We start from the raw sequence: 22,668 nt of genomic DNA, 5'->3' as shown, positions 1-22,668 counted from the left end.
CGGGTGCGGGAGCGGATGCGGCCGCGGGGGCGCGCGGGGGCCCAGGCGTCCCGGCGGGCGGCCCGGCCGCCCATTGTGCGCGGGGCGGCGACGAGTCGCGGCGAGGTCAGCGCTTCCCGTGCGCGCGCGGCGGGGCGGAGGCGGCGGCGGCGGCGGCGGCGGCCGCCGGGCGGGCCCAGTCCCGGCGCGATGGGGAACGTGCCGGCCGCGCTGCCCCGCGCCTGCGGCCTCGGCCTCTGCTCGCGGCAGCTCAGCGCGGCGCCCGACGACGGGGCGGCCGCCGACAAGGGCAGGTGGGAGCGGGGGCCGCGCGACGTGTCCCCGCGTGGCCGCCCGCGCGGGACCGCGGACCCGACGGCACCGCGGCGCTCCCTGCCCCGCGGCACCGCGCGGCCCCGGCCGCGGCACGGGACGGGGACGGGGCGGATGCGTGGAGCTCTGCGGACGGGACGGGAAGGGACGGGACGGGAAGGGACTGGACGGGAAGGGGCGCACGGAGCGATGCAGAGCGCGCGGGCCGGGGCCGGACGCCCGGGGCTGCGGGGAAGAGACGGGCCGGGGGGCACCGGGAGGCACCGGGAGGTACCGGGAGGCACCGGGAGGTGCCAGGCGGGACCCGCAGCCCGGGTCGCGTCGCGCCGGGGCGGGCGGTGACTCACGGCTATTGTTCACACGCGCGAACCCGGCACACGCGGCCAAGGAAAACCCGGGCCGGGCCGGCACCACCCGCGGGCCCGGCCGCTGGCCCGAACCGCGGCAGGAGGGGCCGGGGACGCCGAGACAAGCACGGGGCGGGGGGAGCCCCAAGACCCGCACTGCCCACAGCACAGCCCCCTGCCCACCCCGTAGAACCTAGTACAGCCCCCCTGTCCCCCATAGCCCTTAGCACAGCCCCTCTGTCCCCACCATATCCCATAGCATGGCCCCTCTGCCCTCCATAGCCCCTCGCACAGCCCCTCTGTTGCCTATAGCCCATAAAACAGTCCCCTTGTCCCCCAGGGCCATAGCACAGCCCCTTTGTCCCCTGTAGCCCATGGCACAGCCCCTCTGTCCCCCATAGCACAGCCCCCCTGTCCCAAAGTACAATCCCTGTCCCCATAGCCCATGACATAGCCCCTCTGTCCCATAGCACAACCCTTGTCTCCGTCCCCCATAGTACAGCCCGTCTGCCCCCATGACACAGCCCCTCTGTCCCCCATAGCCCATAGCACAGCCCTCCTGTCCCCCATAGAACAACCCCCCTGTCCCCATAGCCCATAGCACAACCCCTGTCCCCCATAGCCCATAGCACAGCCCTCCTGTCCCATAGCACAACCCCCGTCCCCCATAGCACAGCCCCCCTGTCCCCATAGCCCACAGCACAGCCCTCCTGTCCCATAGCGCAGCCCCTGTCCCCCATAGCACAGCCCCCCCGTCCCCCATAGCCCATAGCACAACCTGTCCCCCATAGCACAGCCCCCCCGTCCCCATAGCCCATAGCACAACCCCTGTCCCCATAGCACAGCCCCCCTGTCCCCATAGCCCATAGCGCAGTCCCCGTCCCCCATAGCACAGCCCCCCTGTCCCCATAGCCCATAGCGCAGTCCCCGTCCCCCATAGCACAGCCCCCCTGTCCCCATAGCCCATAGCGCAGTCCCCGTCCCCCATAGCACAGCCCCCCTGTCCCCATAGCCCATAGCACAGCCCCCCTGTCCCCATAGCCCATAGCGCAGTCCCCGTCCCCCATAGCACAGCCCCCCGTCCCCATAGCCCATAGCACAGCCCCCGTCCCCCATCCCAGCCCCATCCCAGCTCGTCTCCCCGTGGCTCCATGCCCCCACGCAGCGGGTGCCCTGTGCATCCCCGTCGGCTCCTCCGGAACAAGCGCAGAGCAGGGTCCCCCCAGCACGGTGGATGCCGCCCCGCTCGTGGGGACGCCCCGGTGCCACGCGGGGTCCCTGCCCCGTCCCAGCAGCTCTCCCCGCAGCTCCGCGCCGCTGCGTCCCGCCGAGCCCGCCCGCTACGCCCGCCTCAAGAACTGGGAGCTGGGCAGCATCGTCTACGACACGCTGTGCGCCCAGGCCACGCAGGTGGGTGGCACGGGACGCGCGTCGCAGGGCGGCCTCCGTGGGACGCGCGCCTTGAGACGCGCTCCATGGGACGTGCCCCATGGGACTTGCTCCTTGGGATGCATTCCATGGGACCTGCTCACAAAACGCACTCAATCGGATGCGCTCCGTGGGATGCGCTCCTTGGGATGTGCTCCATGGGACATGCTCCACGGGACGCACCTGATCGGAAGCGCTCCGTGGGATGTGCTCCTTGGGACATGTTCCTTAGGACATGCTCTATGAGACATACTCCTTGGGACACACTCCTTGGGATGAGCTCCTTGGGACATGTTCCATAGGATGTGCTCCATGGGACATTCTCCATGAGACATGTTCCATGGGACGCTCCTAATGGGATGCACTCCATGGGACATGTTCCAAGAGACACATTCCTTAGGATGTGCTCCATGGGATGAGTTCCACAGGACGCTCTGTGGGATGCGCTCCATGGGATGCGCTCCATGGAATGAGCTCCATGCGACATGCTCCTTGGGACGCACCCAATGGGATGCGCTCCGTGGGATGTGCTCCATGCGATGTGCTCCTTGGGACACACGCAATGGGATGCGCTCCATGGGATGCACTCCATGGGATGTGCTCCATGCGACGTGCTCCTTGGAACGCACCCAATGGGATGCACCCAATGGGATGCGTTCCACGGGACGCGCTCCCCGGTGCTCCCCGCAGCCTCGGTGCTGCCGCGTGCCGCGGTGCCACCCGCCGTGTCCCCCGCAGGAGGTGCCGTGCACGGAACGGCGCTGCTTGGCCTCGCTCGTGTTCCCGCGGCAGCTCGTGTGCCCCGCGCCCGAGGGCTCGCGCCCGGCCGAGGAGCTGCTGGGGCTGGCGCGCGACTTCCTCGCGCAGTACTACGCGTCCATGCGGCGGTGAGTGCCCGCGGCGCCGCCCGGCCACCGCCACCCCATGGCCACCCCCTGGCCACCACCTGGCCACCCCACAGCCACCCCACTGCCACGACCACCCCACGGCCACCCCACGGCCACTGCCACAGCCACCACCACAGTCACCCCACGGCCACTGCCTGGCCACCCCACGGCCACTGCCACAGCTACCACCCGGGCACTGCCACTGCCTGGCCATGGCCAAGGTCACCCCATGGCCACGGCCACCGCCACCACCATGGCCATCGCCATGGCCACCACCCAGCCACCGCCACGGCCACCACATTGGCCACCCCATGGCCACTGCCACGGCCACCCCATGGCCACCACCACCATCACGGCCACCCCACGGCCACCGCCACCACCACAGCCATTGCCATGGCCACAGCCCCCGCCATCCTCACCACCCCGGCCACCCCATGGCCACTGCCACCCCCACGGTCACCCACGGCCACCCCACGGCCACCGCCACCGCCATGGCCATTGCCATGGCCACAGCCACTGCCACGGCCACTGCCCAGCCATGGCCACCGCCTGGCCACCTCCATGGCCACCATCACCACCCTGGCCACCCCACGGCCACCGCCACCGCCATGGCCACGGCCACCACCCGGCCTTGCCACGGCCCCGGTGCTGACGCGCGGCGCCCGCAGGGACAACTCGCCCGCGCACCTGCAGCGCCTGCGGGACGTGGCGGCCGCCATCGCCGCCACCGGCACCTACCAGCTCCTGGAGCCCGAGCTCATCTTCGGCGCCAAGCAAGCGTGGCGCAACGCGGCGCGCTGCGTGGGGCGCATCCAGTGGAACAAGCTGCAGGTGGGCACGGCGGGGCAGCGCGGGCACCGCGGCGGCCCCACGGCGCTCACGGCTCCCCCGGCAGGTGTTTGACGCCCGGGACTGCGCCAGCGTCGGGGAGATGTTCGGCTTCCTCTGCACCCACATCCAGTACGCCACGAACCGCGGCAACATCCGGTGAGCGCCCGCATGGAATGTGCTCCATGGGATGTGCTCCTTGGGATGCACTCCATGGGATGCACTCCGTGGTATGCGCTGCATGGGATGTGCTCCTTGGGATGCAGCCAATGGGATGCACTCTGTGGGATGCACTCCATGGAATGTGCTCCATGGGACGTGCTCCTTGGGATGCACCCAATGGGATGTGCTCCACGGCCCCCCGCGCACGTGTCCCCCCGCGCCGTCCTGCCAGCGTCCCCGTGTCCCCCCCGCAGGTCGGCCATCACCATCTTCCCGCAGCGCGTGCCGGGCCGCGGTGACTTCCGCATCTGGAACACGCAGCTGATCCGCTACGCCGGCTACCGGCAGCCCGACGGCTCCGTGCGCGGCGACCCGGCCAACGTGGACATCACCGAGGTGGGGCCGGCCCCGCGCGGCGGCGCCGCGGCCACCCCGGCCACCCCGTCCGCCCGCCCTGACGCCGTGTCCCCGCAGCTCTGCGTGCAGCACGGCTGGAGCCCCGGCGGCGGCCGCTTCGACGTGCTGCCCCTGCTGCTGCAGGTGCCCGACGAGCCCCCCGAGCTGTTCCCGCTGCCGCCCGAGCTGGTGCTGGAGGTGCCGCTGCAGCACCCGACGTGAGCACGGAGCGGGGAGCGCGGGACGGGGAGCGTGGGGACGGCCATGGGGACTGGAGAGGGGCATGAGGATGGCGGTGGGAAAGGGTTGAGGATGGCGATGGGAGAGGGATGGGGGCGTGGGAAAAGGATGAGGCTGAGGATGGAGATGAGGATGGAGATGAGGATGGGGGTGGGAAAAGGTTGAGGATGGTGATGGGAGAGGGATGGGGGTGGGAAAAGGATGAAGCTGTGGATGGGGACAAGGATGGAGATGAGGATGGGGGTGGGAAAAGGTTGAGGATGGCAATGGGATGTTGGGGTGGGAAAAGGATGAGGCTGAGGATGGAGATGAGGATGGGGTGATAAGGATGGGGTGATGAGGTTGGGGTGATGAGGATGGGGATAGGGATGGAGGTGGGGATGGGCTTAGGAATAGGGATGAGGTTGGGTTTAGGATGGAGATGGGGATGAGGATGGCCATGAGGATGAGGAGGGGGGTGGAGACAGAAAAAAGGATGGGATGGGAATGTGAATGGAGGTGGAGATGGGAACGGAGCAGCGATGACGATGGGGTGGGGATGGAGATGAGGATGGGAATGGAGATGGGGATGGAGATGAGGATGGGGATGGGAATGGGGATGGGGATGGAGATGAGGATGGGGATGAGGATGAGGATGGGGATGGGGATGAGGATGGGGATGAGGATGGGGACGGGGATGGGGATGGGGATGGGGATGGGGACGGGGATGGGAATGGGGATGGGGATGAGGATGGGGACGGGGATGGGGATGGGGATGGGGATGGGGACGGGGATGGGGACGGGGATGGGGATGGGGATGAGGATGGGGACGGGGACGGGGATGGGGATGGGGATGGGGATGGGGATGGGGATGGGGATGGGGACGGGGATGGGGATGGGGATGAGGATGAGGATGGAGATGGAGATGAGGATGAGGATGGAGATGGAGATGAGGATGAGGATGGGGATGAGGATGAGGATGAGGCCGGGGCCGCCGCGCGGAGGCTGCAGCGCCCGGCCCGCAGGCTGCAGTGGTTCGGCGAGCTGGGGCTGCGCTGGTACGCGCTGCCCGCCGTGTCCAACATGCTGCTCGAGATCGGCGGGCTCGAGTTCCCCGCCGCCCCCTTCAACGGCTGGTACATGAGCAGCGAGATCGGCATGCGGAACCTGTGCGACGGCCAGCGCTACAACGTGCTCCCGGTGAGCAGCGCCCCGCGCCGCGCGCCGCCCGGCCCCGGCCCCGCTGAGCGTCCCCTCCGCAGGAGGTGGCCCTGCGCATGGGGCTGGACACGCGGAAGACCTCGTCCCTCTGGAAGGACAAGGCCGCCGTGGAGATCAACGTGGCCGTGCTGCACAGCTACCAGGTGGGACAGCGCGGGGACGTCCCGGCCAGGGCGGTGTCTTTGGGTGGCATCCCAAGGGTGACAACCCTGAGGTGGTGGCCTTGGGGGTGACACCATGGGTGACATACCTGGGGGTGACACAATGGTTAACATCCCAAGGATGACATTGTGGGGGAGATATCCTAAGGGTGACACCATGGGTGACATCCCAAGGGTGACATCATGTGGGTGATATCCTAAAGGTGACACCATGGGTGACATCATGGGGTGACACAATGGTTGACATCCCAAGGATGACATCATGGGGGTGATATCCTAAGGGTGACACCGTGGGTGACATCCCAAGGATGACATCGTGGGGGTGATACCCTAAGGGTGACACCATGGGTGACATCCCAAGGGTGACATCATGTGGATGATATCCTAAGAGTGACACCGTGGGTGACATCATGGGGATGACACAATGGTTGACATCCCAAGGATGACATCATGGGGGTGATATCCTAAGGGTAACACCATGGGTGACATCCTGGGGTGACATCATGGTTGGCCTCCCAGGGGTGACACCCTGTGGGTGACATCCTCCATGTGATGCCCCAGCGATGTCCCCACCAGGCAGTGTCCCTGGCCAGGCCCAGTGTCCCTGGGGACGATGCACTCGGCCCCATGGGGAGCCCCATTCGGGCTGGGCACACGGCGGGCAGCGTGTGGGACGGAGCGCCGTGTCCCCGCAGGTGGCCAAGGTGACCATCGTGGACCACCACGCGGCCACCGAGTCCTTCGTGAAGCACATGGAGAACGAGATGCGGACGCGGGGCGGCTGCCCGCCGACTGGGTCTGGATCGTGCCCCCCATCTCGGGCAGCCTCACGCCCGTGTTCCACCAGGAGATGGTCAACTACCAGCTCTGCCCCACGTTCCGCTACCAGGTGCGCCCCGCGCGCGGCCCGCGGCGCCCGGCCCGGCGCCGCCTCACGGCCCTGCCTTGCAGCCCGACGCCTGGAAGGTCTACGTGTCCAAGGGCACCACGGTCACCAGGAGGAAGACCTTCAAGGAGGTGGCCAAGTAGGTGCCGGCCGGGGCGGCGGCGCGGGCGCCGCGGGACGGTCCCGGTGACGCGCCGGCCCCGCAGCGCCGTGAAGATCTCGGCCAAGCTCATGGGCCACGTGATGGCGCGGCGCGTCAAGGTCACCATCCTCTACGCCACCGAGACGGGCAAGTCCCGCACCTACGCGTGGAGCCTGTGCCAGCTCTTCCGCCGCGCCTTTGACCCCAAGGTGGGCGCGCGTGGGGCGCCGTGGGGCACCGCGCCGTGGGGCGCCTCCACCGCGACCCACGCGTCCCGCGCCCGCAGGTGCTGTGCATGGACGAGTACGACATCGTGTCCCTGGAGCACGAGACGCTGGTGCTGGTGGTGACCCAGCACCTTCGGCAACGGACCCGCGGAGGTGAGGCGGTCCGGAGGTGAGGGGGTCCCCGGGGCCGCGGGTCCCACGGGTGCCCGCGCGGCGGCCCTGACCCCCGTGTTGCCGTTCAACACCCCCGGCCCCGCAGAGCTTCTCCAAGGCGCTCATGGAGATGTCGTCGCCCCACGCCGGCGCCGCGCAGGCCGAGCCGCCCAAGTAGGTGCCGGCGCCGCGGGGAGCGCCCGGCCCCCCGGGACCCCCGGCCGGCGCCGGCGCCTGACGCCCGTCCCCGCAGGAGCTACAAACTGCGCTTCAACAGCGTCTCGCAGTCCGACCAGCTCGTGGCCTCCTGGAAGAGGAAGCGGCGGCAGCTGAGCAACACGGACAGCGCGGGCACGCTGGGGGCGCTGCGGTGGGCACCGCCGCGCGGCCGGGGCGCCGGGACCGACACGCTGTGGCAGGGCCAGGAGCTGCTGCTCTCGTGCGCCTGGCCCGGGGCACCGGCCTCGGTGCATCCCTGCCCCACGGTCTGGGCTGTCACCGCGGGCCACCCTGACCCCCAGCGCTGGCGCCAGCCCCAGGGCAGCCCTGAGCCCATCCCTGAGCCCCATCCCTGAGCCCCATCCCTGACCCCCATCCCTAACCCCCATCCTAGCGCACCCCTGAGCCCATCCCTGCACATCCCTGACCCCCATCCCAGCACATCCCTGACCCCCCATCCTAGTGCACCCCTGACCCCCATCCCAGAGCCCATCCCTGTGCATCCCCGAGCCCATCCCAGAGCATCCCTGACCCCCATCCCAGCACATCCCCGACCCCCATCCCAGACCCCCATCCCAGCGCATCCCTGAACCCATCCCAGCACATCCCTGGCCCCCATCCCAGCACATCCCTAACCCCCATCCCAGCACATCCCTGACCCCCATCCCAGCGCATCCCTGACCCCCATCCCAGTGCATCCCCGAGACCATCCCAGCACATCCCTAACCCCCATCCCAGCACATCCCAGACCCCCATCCCAGCACATCTCTGAGCCCATCCCAGTGCATCCCCGAGACCATCCCAGAGCATCCCTGACCCCCACCCAGCGCATCCCTGACCCCCATCCCAGACCCCCATCCCAGCACATCCCTGACCCCCATCCCAGTGCATCCCTGGCCCCCATTCCAGACCCCCATCCCAGCACATCTCTGAGCCCATCCCAGTGCATCCCCGAGACCATCCCAGAGCATCCCTGACCCCCACCCAGCGCATCCCTGACCCCCATCCCAGACCCCCATCCCAGCACATCCCTGACCCCCATCCCAGTGCATCCCTGGCCCCCATTCCAGACCCCCATCCCAGCACATCTCTGAGCCCATCCCAGTGCATCCCCGAGACCATCCCAGAGCATCCCTGACCCCCACCCAGCGCATCCCTGACCCCCATCCCAGACCCCCATCCCAGCGCATCCCTGACCCCCATCCCAGCGCATCCCTGACCCCCATCCCAGCACATCCCTGACCCCCATCCCAGCACATCCCTGGCCCCCATCCCAGACCCCCATCCCAGCGCATCCCTGACCCCCATCCCAGCGCATCCCTGACCCCCATCCCAGCACATCCCCGGCCCCGTCGGCAGCGCCGTCCCCGGCGTGGCTGAGCGCGCCCGCGGCGCCGGCAGGTTCTCGGTGTTCGGGCTGGGCTCGCGGGCCTACCCGCACTTCTGCGCGTTCGCGCACGCCGTGGACACGCGGCTGGAGGAGCTGGGCGGCGAGCGCATCCTGCCCATGGGCGAGGGCGACGAGCTGTGCGCGCAGGAGGAGTCCTTCCGCACCTGGGCCAAGCGGGTCTTCCAGGTGAGCCGGCACCGGCACCGGCACTGGAACCGGCACCGGCACCGGCCGCCCCGCTCACAGCCCCGGCGCCCCCAGGCCGCCTGCGACACCTTCTGCGTGGGGGACGACGCGGAGGCGGCGGCCGAGGAGATCTTCACCACCCCACAGGGCTGGAAGCGCCAGAGGCACCGGCTGGTGGCGCAGCCCGAGCCCAGCGACACCCTGGCCGGTACCGCCCGGGTGCCGGGACCGGCCTCAGTGCCACCTCCCTGGGGGATCCCCATCCCGGGGGATGTCACCAGCCCGGCACCCTTGTCACCATCCCGGGGCCCCTCCCTGCCCGCTGCCACCTCCCCAGGGCCACCTCCCTGCGCCCCTGTCACCTCCCTGGGGATCCCACCCCAGCTTCAGTGCCACCACCCCGTGATCCCCATCCCAGCCCCACTGTCACCTCCCCCAGGCTCCCAGCCTGGCCCTGGTACCACCAACCCCCCGGGCCTGGCCCCTGCCCCCTGCTCCCTGGTGACCCCATCCCTGCCCCTCTGCACCATCCTGGGACCTCTGTCCTGGCCCCACTGCCACCATCGTGTCCTGGCCCCACTGCCACCATTGTGTCCTGGCCCCACTGCCATCGCCACAGGGACCCCTGTCCTGGCCCCACTGCCACCCTTGTGTCCTGGCCCCACTGCCACCATCCTGCCCTGGCCCCACTGCCACCATCGTGTCCTGGCCCCACTGCCATCACCACAGGGACCCCTGTCCTGGCCCTATTGCCACCAACCCAGGACCCCCATCCATGCCCCAGATCCACCGCCCCGGGGCCCTCTGTCCTGGCCCAACTGCCACCTCCTGATGACCCCGGTCCCAGCCCCACTCCCCCTGCCCCGCGCCCCCCATCCTGCCCCCCATCCCGGTCACCGCCTTGTCCCCTCCCCGCTGCCGCCGGCGCCCAGGCCTGTCGCACGTGCACAAGCGCAAGGTGTTCCCGTGCGCGGTGCTCTCGGTGGAGAACCTGCAGAGCCCCGAGTCCAGGTGAGGGGCACGGCGCAGTGGGGGGGTCCCCACCGCATCCCCATCCCCGCTGACCCATCCGCGCAGCCGCTCCACGGTGCTGGTGCGCCTGGACACGCGGGGCCAGCCCGAGCTGCAGTACCAGCCCGGGGACCACGTGGGCATCTTCCCCGCCAACCGCGCCGAGCTGGTGCAGGAGCTGCTGGAGCGCGTGGAGGAGCCGCCGCCGGCCGACGAGCCGCTGCGGCTGGAGAGCCTCGAGACGGAGCGCGACGGTAGCGGCCGCGCGGCCTGCGGGCACGGCACGGCGCGGATGGCACCGGCGCCCGTACGGGCGCCGGTGCCATCCGCGCCGTGCCGTGCCCGCAGGCCGCGCGGCGGGCGCCACGGCGCGCTGGGTGCCGCAGAGCCGCTTGCCGCCCTGCACGCTGCGCCAGGCGCTCACCTTCTACCTGGACGTCACGGCGCCGCCCAGCCCGCAGTTCCTGCAGCTGCTGGCCACGCTGGCGCGGGAGCCGGGGCGAGCGGCAGCGGCTGCAGCAGCTCGGACAGGTGCGGAGGGCGGCGGGGACAGGGCAACGGGACCGGGGCAATGAGCTGGGGGCAATGGGGCCACGGGCGACGGGGCCACGGGCAACGGGGCTGCAGGCCGTGGGGATGCAGGGAATGGGGCCAGGGCAGCAGGGCCGTGGGCAACAGGGCCAGGGCAAGGGGGCCAGGGCAATTAGCTGGGGGCAACAGGGCCGCGGGCAACAGGGCGAGGGCAATGAGCTGTGGGCAACGGGGCTGTGGGCAATGGGACCGGGGCAATGAGCTGTGGGCAATGGGGCCAGGGCAATGGGGCCACGGGCAATGGGGCCAGGGCAACGGGACCGGGTCAATGAGCTGTGGGCAACGGGGCCAGGGCAACGGGCCTGCAGGCTGTGGGGCTGCAGGGAATGGGGCCAGGGCAACAGGGCCAGGGCAACGAGCTGTGGGCAATGGGGCTGTGGGCAATGGGACCGGGTCAATGAGCTGTGGGCAATGGGGCCAGGGCAATGGGGTCACGGGAACAGGACCGGGGCAATGAGCTGTGGGCAACGGTGCCAGGGCAACAGGGCCAGGGCAATGAGCTGGGGGCAATGGGGCCAGGGCAACGGGGCCAGGGCAATGGGGCCAGGGCAATGAGCTGTGGGCAACGGGGCCAGGGCAATGGGGCCACAAGCAACGGGGCCAGGGCAACAGGACTGGGGCAATGAGCTGTGGGCAACAGGACTGCGGGCAATGGGGCCACAGGCAATGGGGCCACAGGCAATGGGGCCGGGGCAATGAGCTGTGGGCAACGGGGCCGCAGGGAACGGGGCTGGGGCAGTGGGGCTGTGGGGCTATGGGCAATGCACAGGGGCAACAGGGCTGCGGGCAACAGTGCTGGAGCTGCTGTGCGGGGAGCTGGGGACCTGTCCTGTTGGGTGCTGCTGTGTTGGACACCGGGTGCAAGGGAACCCGCTGTGTTGGGTGCCGGGAACGTGCCGTGCTGGGTGCTGGGAGCTGCTGTGTTGGGCGCTGGGGACCTGCCATGCCGGGTGTCTGGGTGCTGGGTGCTGAGTACCCACCGTGCCGGGGTGTTGGGTGCTGAGGACCTGCCATTGTGGGTGCTGCGTCCAAGGGAAGCGCTGGGCGCTGCATGGGCACTGTGTGGGCACTGGGTGCTGCGTGGGTGCTGCATGGGTGCTGGGTGCTGTGTGAGTGCTGCATGGGCACTGTGTGGGCACTGGGTGCTGCATGGGTACTGGGTGCTGCGCGGGTGCTGCATGGGCACTGTGTGGGCACTGGGTGCTGCGTGGGCACTGGGTGCTGCATGGGTGCTGCACGGGTGCTGGGTGCTGTGCGGGTGCTGCATGGGCACTGTGTGGACGCTGGGTGCTGCACGGGTGCTGGGTGCTCTGCGGGTGCTGCATGGGCACTGTGTGGGCACTGGGTGCTGCATGGGTGCTGCACGGGCGCTGGGTGCTCTGCGGGTGCTGCATGGGCACTGTGTGGGCACTGGGTGCTGCATGGGTGCTGCACGGGCGCTGGGTGCTCTGCGGGTGCTGCATGGGCACTGTGTGGGCACTGGGTGCTGCACGGGCGCTGGGTGCTGCGTGGGTGCTGCATGGGCACTGTGTGGACGCTGGGTGCTGCATGGGTGCTGCACGGGTGCTGGGTGCTGCGTGGGTGCTGCATGGGCACTGTGTGGACGCTGGGTGCTGCACGGGCGCTGGGTGCTGCGCGGGTGCTGCATGGGCACTGTGTGGACACTGGGTGCTGCATGGGTGCTGCACGGGCGCTGGGTGCTGCGCGGGTGCTGCATGGGCACTGTGTGGACACTGGGTGCTGCACGGGTGCTGGGTGCTCTGCGGGTGCTGCATGGGCACTGTGTGGGCACTGGGTGCTGCACGGGTGCTGGGTGCTGCGTGGGTGCTGCATGGGCACTGTGTGGACGCTGGGTGCTGCACGGGCGCTGGGTGCTCTGCGGGTGCTGCATGGGCACTGTGTGGGCACTGGGTGCTGCATGGGTGCTGCACGGGTGCTGGGTGCTGCGTGGGTGCTGCATGGGCACTGTGTGGACGCTGGGTGCTGCACGGGCGCTGGGTGCTGCGCGGGTGCTGCATGGGCACTGTGTGGGCACTGGGTGCTGCACGGGTGCTGGGTGCTGCGCGGGTGCTGCATGGGCACTGTGTGGACACTGGGTGCTGCACGGGTGCTGGGTGCTCTGCGGGTGCTGCATGGGCACTGTGTGGGCACTGGGTGCTGCACGGGTGCTGGGTGCTGCGTGGGCACTGTGTGGACGCTGGGTGCTGCACGGGCGCTGGGTGCTCTGCGGGTGCTGCATGGGCACTGTGTGGGCACTGGGTGCTGCATGGGTGCTGCACGGGCGCTGGGTGCTGCGTGGGTGCTGCATGGGCACTGTGTGGACGCTGGGTGCTGCACGGGTGCTGGGTGCTGCGTGGGTGCTGCATGGGCACTGTGTGGACGCTGGGTGCTGCACGGGCGCTGGGTGCTGCGCGGGTGCTGCATGGGCACTGTGTGGGCACTGGGTGCTGCATGGGTGCTGCGTGGGCGCTGGGTGCTGCGCGGGCGCCGCGCCGTCCCCCCCGCGCGGCGGTGCGAGCTGCGGGCGCCGCAGGACGCGCGGCTCTACGAGGACTGGAAGTGGTTCCGCTGCCCGACGCTGCTCGAGGTGCTGCTCGAGTTCCCGTCCGTGGCGCTGCCGGCGTCGCTGCTGCTGGCGCAGCTGCCGCTGCTGCAGCCCCGCTACTACTCGGTGAGCTCGGCGCCCGCGCGCAGCCCCGGCCAGATCCACCTCACCGTGGCCGTGCTCACCTACCCCAGCGAGGGTGAGCGCGGGGGGACATGGGGGATGTGGGGGGACATGGGGGTCACGGGGGGATGCTGAGGAAGCAGGGGGACATGAGGGACACAGGGTGACACGGGGGACGTGAGGGATGCGGGAGATGCAGGGAACACAAGGGTCGCGGGGGATGCAGGGGACACAGGGGACATGGGGGATGCAGGAGACACGAGAGCACATGGGGGACACGGGGGGATGCTGAGGGCGCGGGGTATGTGGGGGACGCGGAGGACACAAGGGACAGGGGGGATGTGGGGGACAGGGGATGCAGGGGACATGAGGGGACTCGGGGGACGCGGGGGGCATGTGGGAAGACGGGGGACGTGGGGGGACTTGGGGAGGACATGGGGGGACATAGGGAGGACACGGGGGGACACAGGGGATGTGGGGGATGCAGGGGGACACGGAGGATGCAGGGGACAGGGGATGCGGGGGACATAGGGAGGACACGGGGGGACACGGGGGATGTGGGGGATGCAGGGGGACACAGGGGATGCAGGGGACAGGGGATGCGGGGGACATGGGGGACGCAGGGGATGCAGGAGGACACAGGGGACGTGGGGGACATGGCGGGACACGGGGGGACACGGGGGATGTGGGGGATGCAGGGGGACACGGGGGATGCAGGGGGACGCGGGGGGACGTGGGGGACACGGGGGCCGCGGGGGTCGCCGCCCCACGCGCGCCCTCCCCGCAGACGGCCGCGGCCCCCTGCACTACGGCGTGTGCTCCACGTGGCTGGCGCGGCTGCGCCCCGGGGACACCGTGCCGGCCTTCGTGCGCGGGTGAGCGCGGCGGCGGGACGGGGACGGGGGGACGGGGCGCGGACTGACCCCCGGGGGCGCCGGAGCCCCCGAATGACCCCCCGGTGGCACCGGAGCCCTCGTCCCGCACTGACCCCCCCCCCCCCCCGGTGGCACCGGAGCCCGTCGCTGAACCCCGCCCCCTGGCCCCGCCCCCGCGTGCGCCGGGGCCCGGGACTCCATTTCCCAGCATGCCCCGGTGTTGCCCCCCCCCCCGCACTACATCTCCCAGCATGCCCCGGTGTCCCTCCCCCGCACTACATCTCCCAGCATGCCCCGGTGTCCCCCGCACTACAACTCCCATCATGCCCCGCTCCCCGTGGTGCCGCCCAGCCTGGACCCCGCCCCGGCCCGTCGCGTCCCGCCCCCCCCGCGCGGTGCCGGTTCCGCCGCGCCCCCCCGCGCGGTGCCGGTGCCGGTTCCGGTGCCGTAACCCGCCCGCGCAGGGCCCCGTCGTTCCGGCTGCCGCAGGAGCCGGACGCTCCCTGCATCCTCGTGGGCCCCGGTACCGGCGTGGCCCCGTTCCGCAGCTTCTGGCAGCAGCGCCTGCACCTCCTGGAGGCCGGAGGTGCGACGGGGGGGGACACGGGACACGGGGGGACACGGGGGGACACGGGGACACGGGGACACAGGCACAGGGACATGAGCATCAGGACATAGGACACAAGGATATGAGGACACAAGAGGGCACAGGAGGACATGGGGACACAGGCACAGGGACATGAGCACAGGAACATGAGGGGACACAAGGGGGACATGGGCACAGGGACATGCAGGGACACAGCGGGGGACACGGGATGCAGGGGGATGTGGGGACGCGGGGCGCAGGACACGGGGACTCCCCTGTGTCACGGTAGGAGCACACGGAGCGCGGGGCGGGGGGCGCAGTGACACGGGGGCCACGCAGGACACGCGTGACGCGGGCGCCCGCAGGCGGCCCCCTGGGCCCCATGGTGCTGGTGTTCGGCTGCCGCTCGCCCGCCCTGGACCACATCTACCGGCAGGAGATGGAGGAGGCGCAGGAGCGCGGCGCGCTCAGCCGCGTGGTGACGGCGTTCTCCCGCGAGCCCGACACCCCCCGGGTGCGCTGGGACGGGGACGGGGATGGGGACAGCCATGGGGACGGGGACGGGGACAGCGGGGCTGCGCACGGGGGCGGCATGGGGGATACAGCGGGACAGGGATGGGGTCATGGCAGAGGTCAGGATGGGATGGGGACAGGGATGGGATGGGGACCAGGCTGGGGTAGGGGTGAAACGGGGGCCATGGTGGGACAGGATGGGATGGGGACAGGGCTGGGATGGGGACAGGGGTGGTGACCCGGTTGGGATGGGGATGGGGAGAGCGCAGGGGCCATGGTGAGACAGGATGAGATGGGGACAGGGCTGGGATGGGGACAGGGACAGCGGTCAGGGCGGGATGGAGATCAGGACAGGGATGGGGAGAGGGACAAGGATGGGGCGGGAATAGATGGAGACACGGACAAGGACAGGGAGTGGTTTGGGGACGGGGACAAGGGCAGAAATGGGATGGGGCCTGACGTGGGGTGGAGATGGGGCAGGCAGCGCCGGGACGCGGCGCCCTGGGGACGCAGCGCCCTGGGGACGCGGCCGGGCCGTTGCGGCGGGCGGCGCGGTGACGGCGGCGCCGCAGACCTACGTGCAGGACGTGCTGCGCACGCAGCTGGCGGCCGAGGTGCAGCGCGTGCTGTGCGAGCGCGCGGGGCACATGTACGTGTGCGGGGACGTCACCATGGCCACCGAGGTGCTGCAGACCGTGCAGCACATCCTGGTGCAGCGCGGCGGCATGACGCTGGGCCAGGCCGGAGACTTCATCGGCGAGCTGCGGGTAAGGGCCGCGCCGGGGCCGGCGCCGCGCACCGCGCGCACCGCGCGCACCGCGCGCACCGCAGCCCGTCCTCACGCCCCGCCGCGCAGGACAAGAACCGCTACCACGAGGACATCTTCGGCCTCACGTTCCGGACGCAGGAGGTGGCCTTCCGCATCCGCAGCCAGTCCTTCTCGCGGCTGGAGCGCCGCCAGCCCGGCCCGGCGCCCTAGCGCTGCCGGACCCAGTAAAGCTCTAGTTTTGATAACCCGGCCCTGTCCCGTGCTGGGGACCCTGCGCCGACGGCGGGGCCATCCCGGTACCGCCCTCGGTACCGCCCTCTGCACCACGCTCGGGACCAACTTGGGCCCCGCGCTCGGCACCGCCCTCGGTACCAACTTTGGCACTGCCCTCGGTTCCGCTCTCGATACCAACTTGGGCCTCACGCTTGGCGCCGCCCTCGGTACCAGCTTGGGCCCCTGCTCAGTACCGCCCTCGGTACCAGTTTCGGCCCCTGCTCGGCACCGCCGTCGGTACCAGCTTGGGTCCCTGCTCGGTACCGCCCCCTGCACCACGCTCGGTACCAACTTCGGCCCCGCGCTCGGTACCGCCCTCGGCAGCAACCTCGGCACTGTCCTCGGTACCGATTCGTGCCCCGCACCCGGCCCCGCCGCCCCGCGCCACCCCCGTCCAGCCCAGTCCCGACCCGTTCCCAGCCCGGTCCCAGCCCGGTCCCGGCCCGGGGAGGCCGCCCCATCCCCGCCGCCCCGGCAGCGCTCGGTCCCGCAGCCGCAGCGACACGGGCGCTCTGTAAACGTTTATTGCCCCGCGGGGCCGCACGGGGGGGACCGCGTCCCCACATAAATATAGCACCTGGTGGCCCTGTCCCGCACGGGGGGCCGGGCGCGGGGGCCACCGCAGGTCCCCCCTGGCCGCTGCGCCCGGAGGCTGCCCCCTGTGCCACCCGGGACCCCGTGCGGGGAGGGGACACTGAGCGCGGCCCCCGCGGAGCCCCGCGGACGGTGACGGCCCCCGTGGGTGCTCGCCCGGCGCGGGGGCAGCTAGAGCGGCCGCTCCTGCTCCGGGTCCCGCTCGGCTCCGTCCTCGTCCTCGTCCTCGTCCTCGTCCTCCTCGGCCCAGCCGCCCAGCGGCAGCTCCCGCTGCGGGGCCTGCGACGCCCTGGCGGCCGAGCCCGCGGTCACCGCGGGGGCCTTGGGGACCTCGGGGGCCACCCACACGGCGGCCGCGTGGGGCCCGGCGCCCTGATGCTGCTGCTGCTGCTGGTGGAGCTGCGGGGACAGAGCCGTGAGAGCCGGCACGGCCGCGGCGCCCCGGGGTCCTGCGCACGGAGGGGACACGGCCGGGAGGCTGCGGGCAAGGGGGACGCAGCAGGAATGGGAAGGGGCAGGGATGGGGACGGGGCAGCGGCAGGAGCGAGGAGGCTGCGGCAGCGGGGAGGGCAGGATATGGGACATGGGGGGCAGGACACGGGGTGCAAAGGGCAGGACATGGGGCAGGACACAGGGTGTGCGGGCAGGACACGGTGGGCAGGACACATGGGGCAGGACACGGGGTGCAAAGGGCAGGACATGGGGCAGGACACAAGGGGCAGGACACGGGGGACAGGCCGCGGGGACTCGCCTCGTGCATGTAGATGGCGTGCAGACTCATCTCGGCCGAGGCCACCTCGGAGAGCAGCACGGAGCGGCTCAGGCTGAGCAGGCGCGACTCGCTCAGGAAGAGGCTGCGGGCGCAGCAGGGTGAGCGGCGCCCGGCGTCCCCGCCGTGTCCCCTCCGTGTCCCCCCCACGTCCCCCGCGTCCCCCGTCACCTCTCGTCGGGGCCCGGGCGGTCGCCGCGGGGGCTGTCGGGCAGGCGCGGGCGCGCGGGCAGGGGCGACGCCAGGGACGAGAGCGAGGCCAGGGCGCCGGCGGCGCTGCAGGGCTGCGGCGCGCGGCGCAGCCGGGGCCGGGCCAGCGCGCCGGCCAGCAGCGCGTCCGCCTGCGGGGACGCGGCCGTGAGCGCGGCCCCGGCTGCGCCGCGCGCCGCCCGCCCCGCGCCGCGCTCACCGAGTCGTCCGAGAGCAGCGAGGCGGCCAAGGGCGGCTCGCGCGGGGCGGCCGCCGCGTCCTGCTGCACCTTCTCCTTGAGCTGGCTCAGGAAGAGCTCGCTGCGCGGCGGCGGCTGCCACCGCGGGTTGGTGATGGCGAAGTGCATGAGCGACAGCTCCGTCTTGCCGTCCTCGGCCTGCCGGTACGCCGAGGCCTCGGTGTGCGCCGCCGAGAGCCACTGCGGGTGCCCGTGGTGCCGCACGTCGAGCTGCGCGAAGGAGCAGATGTCGCCCACCCCCACCACCTCCACCGTGAAGTTGCGGAAGAAGTCGACGATGTCGAGCGCGCGCGCGGGCAGCGCGAAGATGAGGATGAGCGGCGTCACGATGGGGCTCAGCAGCTCCTCCAGGATGAAGACCTGCCGGGCGCGGCGTGAGCGGCACCGCGGGGTCCTGCTCTCGTGGGGTCCTGCTGCCCACGGGGTCCCTGCTCCCCATAGGGCCCCGCTCCCCATGGGGTCCCACTATCCACAGGGTCCACCTCTCCATGGGGTCCCACTCCCCACTGTGTCTGTCTCTCCAAGGGCTCCATCCCTCCATGGGATCCCACTCCCGCTGTGGTCCCTGCTCCCCACAGGGTCCGTCTCCCCCTGGGGTCCCGCTCCCTGCACAGTCCCTGCTCCCCGCGTGGTCCCGCTCCCGGCGGCTCCGGCTCCGCGCGCGGTCCCGCTCCGCTCACCGCCTTGTACTGGAAGAGCTGGGCCATCTCGGCGCGCGTCTCGGCCTTGCTGGCGTTGCCCTGCCAGTGGTCGGGCATGTAGTGGATGTGCGCGAGGACGCACTGCAGCAGCTGCTCGGGGCACCACACCAGGTGCTCGTCCGGGATGAAGGACCTGCGGGCGGCGGGCACCGCGTCGCACCGCGTCGCATCCCGCACCGCGTCGCACTGCGTCACACTGTGTCATATCCCGCACCGCGTCGCATCCCGCAATGCGTCGCACCGCGCACCGCATCGCACCACGTCACACCGCGTCGCACCCCGCACCGCATCGCACCGCGCGCCCCGTGCGCCCGGCCCACCTGGCCACCGTGACCACCAGCCCCAGCAGCGTGATGGCCGTGAGGATGTGCTGCACCGTGAGCACGTCCTCGTCGTACACGGTGAGCACGATGAGCACGGCCAGCAGCGAGCCCGCGAAGAAGCCCACGTTCTTGGCCAGCACGGTGAGCAGCGGGCTGGTGAAGGAGTTCATGTACTTGGTGGCCGGCTTGTAGCCGCGGCTCAGGCGCGCCTGCAGCTCGTGGTTGAGCTCGTTGAAGTGGCGCAGGTAGTGGCGGCCGTAGAGCGACCAGCGGCGGGCGCCCAGGCTGCCCGGCTCGCGCTTGATGACCTCGGTGTAGCTGAAGAAGGCGTAGAGCACCTGCCACACGAGCACGAAGGGGCACAGCAGCAGGTTGGCCAGCCCCAGCAGCACCATGGTGCGCGCCAGGCGCTGCGCCAGCTCCAGCCGCGAGCCCGCGCGCTTGTACTGCGGCTGCAGGTTCCACTTGTTCTGGAAGAGCGAGCCGGGCCCCCAGAAGAACAGCAGCTCCAGGTTGTACTTGAGGCCCTGCGTGAGGAACACCACGGGGCCCAGCAGCGGCAGGCGGAAGCGCACGGGCAGCAGCGACTTGTTGACCATGGCCACCGTGTAGTTCTTGAAGCGCAGGATGCGGTGGTAGATGTCGAGCTCCGTGAGCTCCCTCTTGTGCACGCACATCTGCTGCTCGCGCTGCAGCGAGATGAGCCGCGCCTGCACCTCCTGCCAGCTGTAGTTGCACAGTCCGTCCTGCAGCGGGACAAGCGGCTCGACACGGGCACGGCGCCCGCCCCGCGGCCGCCCCACGGCCACCCGCTCACCGAGGGGATGTTGAGCGCCTTGATGTAGAAGTTGCGGATCTCCCAGTAGCTCAGCAGGCTGCAGAGCACCTTGACCAGCCGGTAGAGCCAGAACACGGCCGCCATCACCAGCAAGAAGATGACCCAGCCGTTGGCGCGGATCCTGGCGGGGGGCGGGCGCCATGGGGCGGGCGCCGTGGGGCGGGCCGCGCCGCGCTCCCCCCGGCGCCGCGCGCCGCTCACCTTTGCGCGCACTGCGGCGCGGGCAGCACGGCGTCGGGCAGCGTCACCTTGGCGCGCTCGGCCGGCGGCGCCGCGCCGCCGCTCTGGTTGAGCGGCCGGTTGGCGAAGAGCACGTCGTACTCCACGCAGCACAGCAGGAAGGTGCTGAACGTGACCACGAACAGGAACTGCCTGGGGGCAGCGCGCGGCTCAGCGGGGCCGGCCACCCGCCCGCGCCGCCCGCGCGCCCCGGCGCTTACACCAGCTCGAAGAGGTCGGACAGCATCATGCAGGCGAAGCCGTTCTTCTGGTGGAAGTGGTAGATGTTGGGGGCGTTAAGGAGCGTGCGCGCGGAGCCGCCCCCGCTGCCCCACGGCCGCCCGGGCGCCCCACGGCCGCCCCGCGCTGCAAGGATATCTTGGTGAAGAAATTATCCAGGTTCTTGATGTGGTGCCAGGAGTCTGAGCAGGAGGGAGAAAAACACCCGCACTGAGCCGGGGCCGGTGCCAGCCCCCGGCCGAGCCCCACCAGGGAGCCGTGGGGCAGCCGGGCCCCAGCTGAGCCCCACAGCGAGCCGTGGGGCAGCCGGGCCCCAGCCCATGACCAGCCGGGGAGCTATGGGGCAGGCCATGTCATGAGCCCCGCAGCTGTGTCCCAACCAGAGAACTATGGGGCAAACCAGGTCCTGCAACCCTCCAAGGCTGTGCCCTAACCACAGCGCGATGGGGCAGCCCCAGGGCCGTGACCAACCACAAAGCTATGGGGCAGGATGGGCCCTGTGACTCTGCTCCAAAGCCGTGCCCCAAGCGCAGGGCTGTGGGGCAGGCCAGGGCACCCTATTCCCCTCCAGGGTCATGCCCCAAGCAGGGAGCTCTGGGGCAGGAAGGGTGCAGGGTCTCCTGAGCCCCCCAGGAACGCCCAAGCAGGGAGCTATGGGGCAGGAAGGGTGCAGGGTCTCCTGAGCCCCCCAGAAACGCCCAAGCAGGGAGCTATGGGGCAGGAAGGGTGCAGGGTCTCCTGAGCCCCCCGGAAACGCCCAAGCAGGGAGCTATGGGGCAGGAAGGGTGCAGGGTCTCCTGAGCCCCCCAGAAACGCCCAAGCAGGGAGCTATGGGGCAGGCCACCCGCTGTGGGGAGGGCCTGCCTGGCCCGTGCGCCCCCCGCCGCGGGGCAGACCCGAGCGGGCTCCCTACCTTGCAGCCCCTCGGTGACGTGCACCAGCAGCTCCTCCTCGCCGGGCGGCGAGTCCTCCTCCTCCTCCAGCCGCTGGTACTCGCCCTGCGCTGCCATCGCTCCTGCGCCCTGGCGCGGCGGCCGGGAAGCGCTGGAGCCGCCCGCGCGGCGCACGGGGCCCCGGCCACCCCCAGGACCCGCCGGGACCCCCGACCCCGCAGAACCCCCGAGCGCCCCCGGGACCCATCAAGACCCTCCCGACCTGCCGGGACCCTCCCGGCCCTGGACCCATCAACGCTCCCCGACCTGCCGGGACCCCTGGTCCATGGGGCTGCCCGAACACCGGGGTCTCCCGGACCCCCGACCTGCCGCCAACCTCCCATCCCCCGGGAGCCCCCGCTGCCCCGGACCGGCTACGGCCGCAATCCCGGGACCCCCAAAGTTCTGGGACCCCCCCAGCTCCTGGAACCTGCCGGGACAGCCCGGCCTGGGGCCCCCCGACCCCGGGAGCCCGGGCCGCCCCCGAGCGCCCCTCACCGCCGCCGCCGCCGTCCGCTCCGGCCCTGACTCAGGGCGGGCGCGCGCGGCGGGGCCGGGCCGGGCCGGGCCGGGCCGGGCCGGGCCGTGATTCAGCGCGCGCTCCGGGCGGGGGGGGCGGCGCTGCCCGGGCCTCCCCCCCGGTCCCGGTCCCGCCCCCGGGGCCGGTGCAAATAAACAGCCCGCGGCCGCTATAAATAGCGCGGGAGCGTAAACAGCCCCACGGGGACCCCGCGGGGCGCCCCGGGACACGCGGACCCTCCTGCGGGGACAGGGGCACCCCCGCTGACCCCACGGTGACACACGCGGCCCCAGGGGGACACGTGCACCCAAATGACCCCCGCGCGGTGACACACGCGGCCCCAGGGGGACACGTGCACTCAGGTGACCCCGCGCGGTGACACAAACACCCGCACGGGGACGCGTGCCCTGCCATTCCCTGCCGGTGACACACGCGCCCCTGCGGCGACGCGCGGGGACAGGACACGCGCGGGGACAGGACACGCGCGGGGACACCCGCCCGGGCAGGGACAGCCGCACCTCGAGGGTCCCGCCGAGCCCCCCGCAGCCCGACCCGGGGGACCCGCGGCCCCCGGCCCGTCCCGTCCCGTCCCGCTCACCTGCCCGCGCCGCCGCCGCCGCCCCGGCCGCGCTCA

General features: G+C 71.3%; 4 protein-coding genes across 4 annotated transcripts in view; 2 read left to right on the top strand and 2 right to left on the bottom strand.

The window, feature by feature from the left end:
* The window catches only part of LRRC61 (leucine rich repeat containing 61), a 275,533-nt gene that overhangs the window by 122,178 nt on the left and 130,687 nt on the right, over positions 1-22,668 (bottom strand). The window lies entirely within an intron of this gene.
* NOS3 (nitric oxide synthase 3) lies at positions 190-10,750 on the top strand. Its single transcript, XM_088519980.1, is given in 22 exon segments — positions 190-293; positions 1,952-2,069; positions 2,826-2,974; positions 3,643-3,805; positions 3,870-3,961; positions 4,219-4,360; positions 4,439-4,578; positions 5,605-5,779; positions 5,842-5,943; positions 6,657-6,747; positions 6,750-6,850; positions 6,913-6,986; positions 7,054-7,198; positions 7,276-7,341; positions 7,343-7,369; positions 7,476-7,543; positions 7,623-7,739; positions 8,990-9,164; positions 9,240-9,372; positions 10,097-10,175; positions 10,242-10,429; positions 10,524-10,750. Coding segments are annotated over 22 exon segments (2,676 nt in total).
* Positions 13,300-16,422, top strand: LOC148595670 (nitric oxide synthase 3-like). The gene is made up of 6 exons (XM_088519973.1): positions 13,300-13,510; positions 14,222-14,309; positions 14,774-14,895; positions 15,261-15,409; positions 15,981-16,175; positions 16,265-16,422. The coding sequence occupies exons 4-6, from the start codon at positions 15,278-15,280 to the stop codon at positions 16,385-16,387; spliced, it is 450 nt and encodes a 149-aa protein (XP_088376099.1). The 5' UTR covers positions 13,300-13,510; positions 14,222-14,309; positions 14,774-14,895; positions 15,261-15,277; the 3' UTR covers positions 16,388-16,422.
* ATG9B (autophagy related 9B) lies at positions 17,216-22,649 on the bottom strand. Its single transcript, XM_088519979.1, has 12 exons — positions 22,633-22,649; positions 21,496-21,597; positions 20,721-20,764; positions 20,564-20,628; positions 20,325-20,495; positions 20,103-20,244; positions 19,283-20,031; positions 18,942-19,095; positions 18,214-18,621; positions 17,985-18,154; positions 17,796-17,898; positions 17,216-17,443 (listed from the first exon to the last, which is right to left on the bottom strand). Exons 2-12 carry the CDS (start codon positions 21,590-21,592, stop codon positions 17,216-17,218), a joined length of 2,331 nt encoding a protein of 776 aa, XP_088376105.1. The 5' UTR covers positions 21,593-21,597; positions 22,633-22,649.

Source organism: Tinamus guttatus, unplaced genomic scaffold, assembly GCF_059628265.1.
Source record: "Tinamus guttatus ecotype Peru unplaced genomic scaffold, ASM5962826v1 Tinamus_guttatus_pri_ptg000078l, whole genome shotgun sequence".
NCBI classification, from domain to species: Eukaryota; Metazoa; Chordata; class Aves; order Tinamiformes; family Tinamidae; genus Tinamus; species Tinamus guttatus.
Note: the sequence above shows the minus strand (reverse complement) of the source record. Positions and strands in the feature narration are given on the sequence as shown.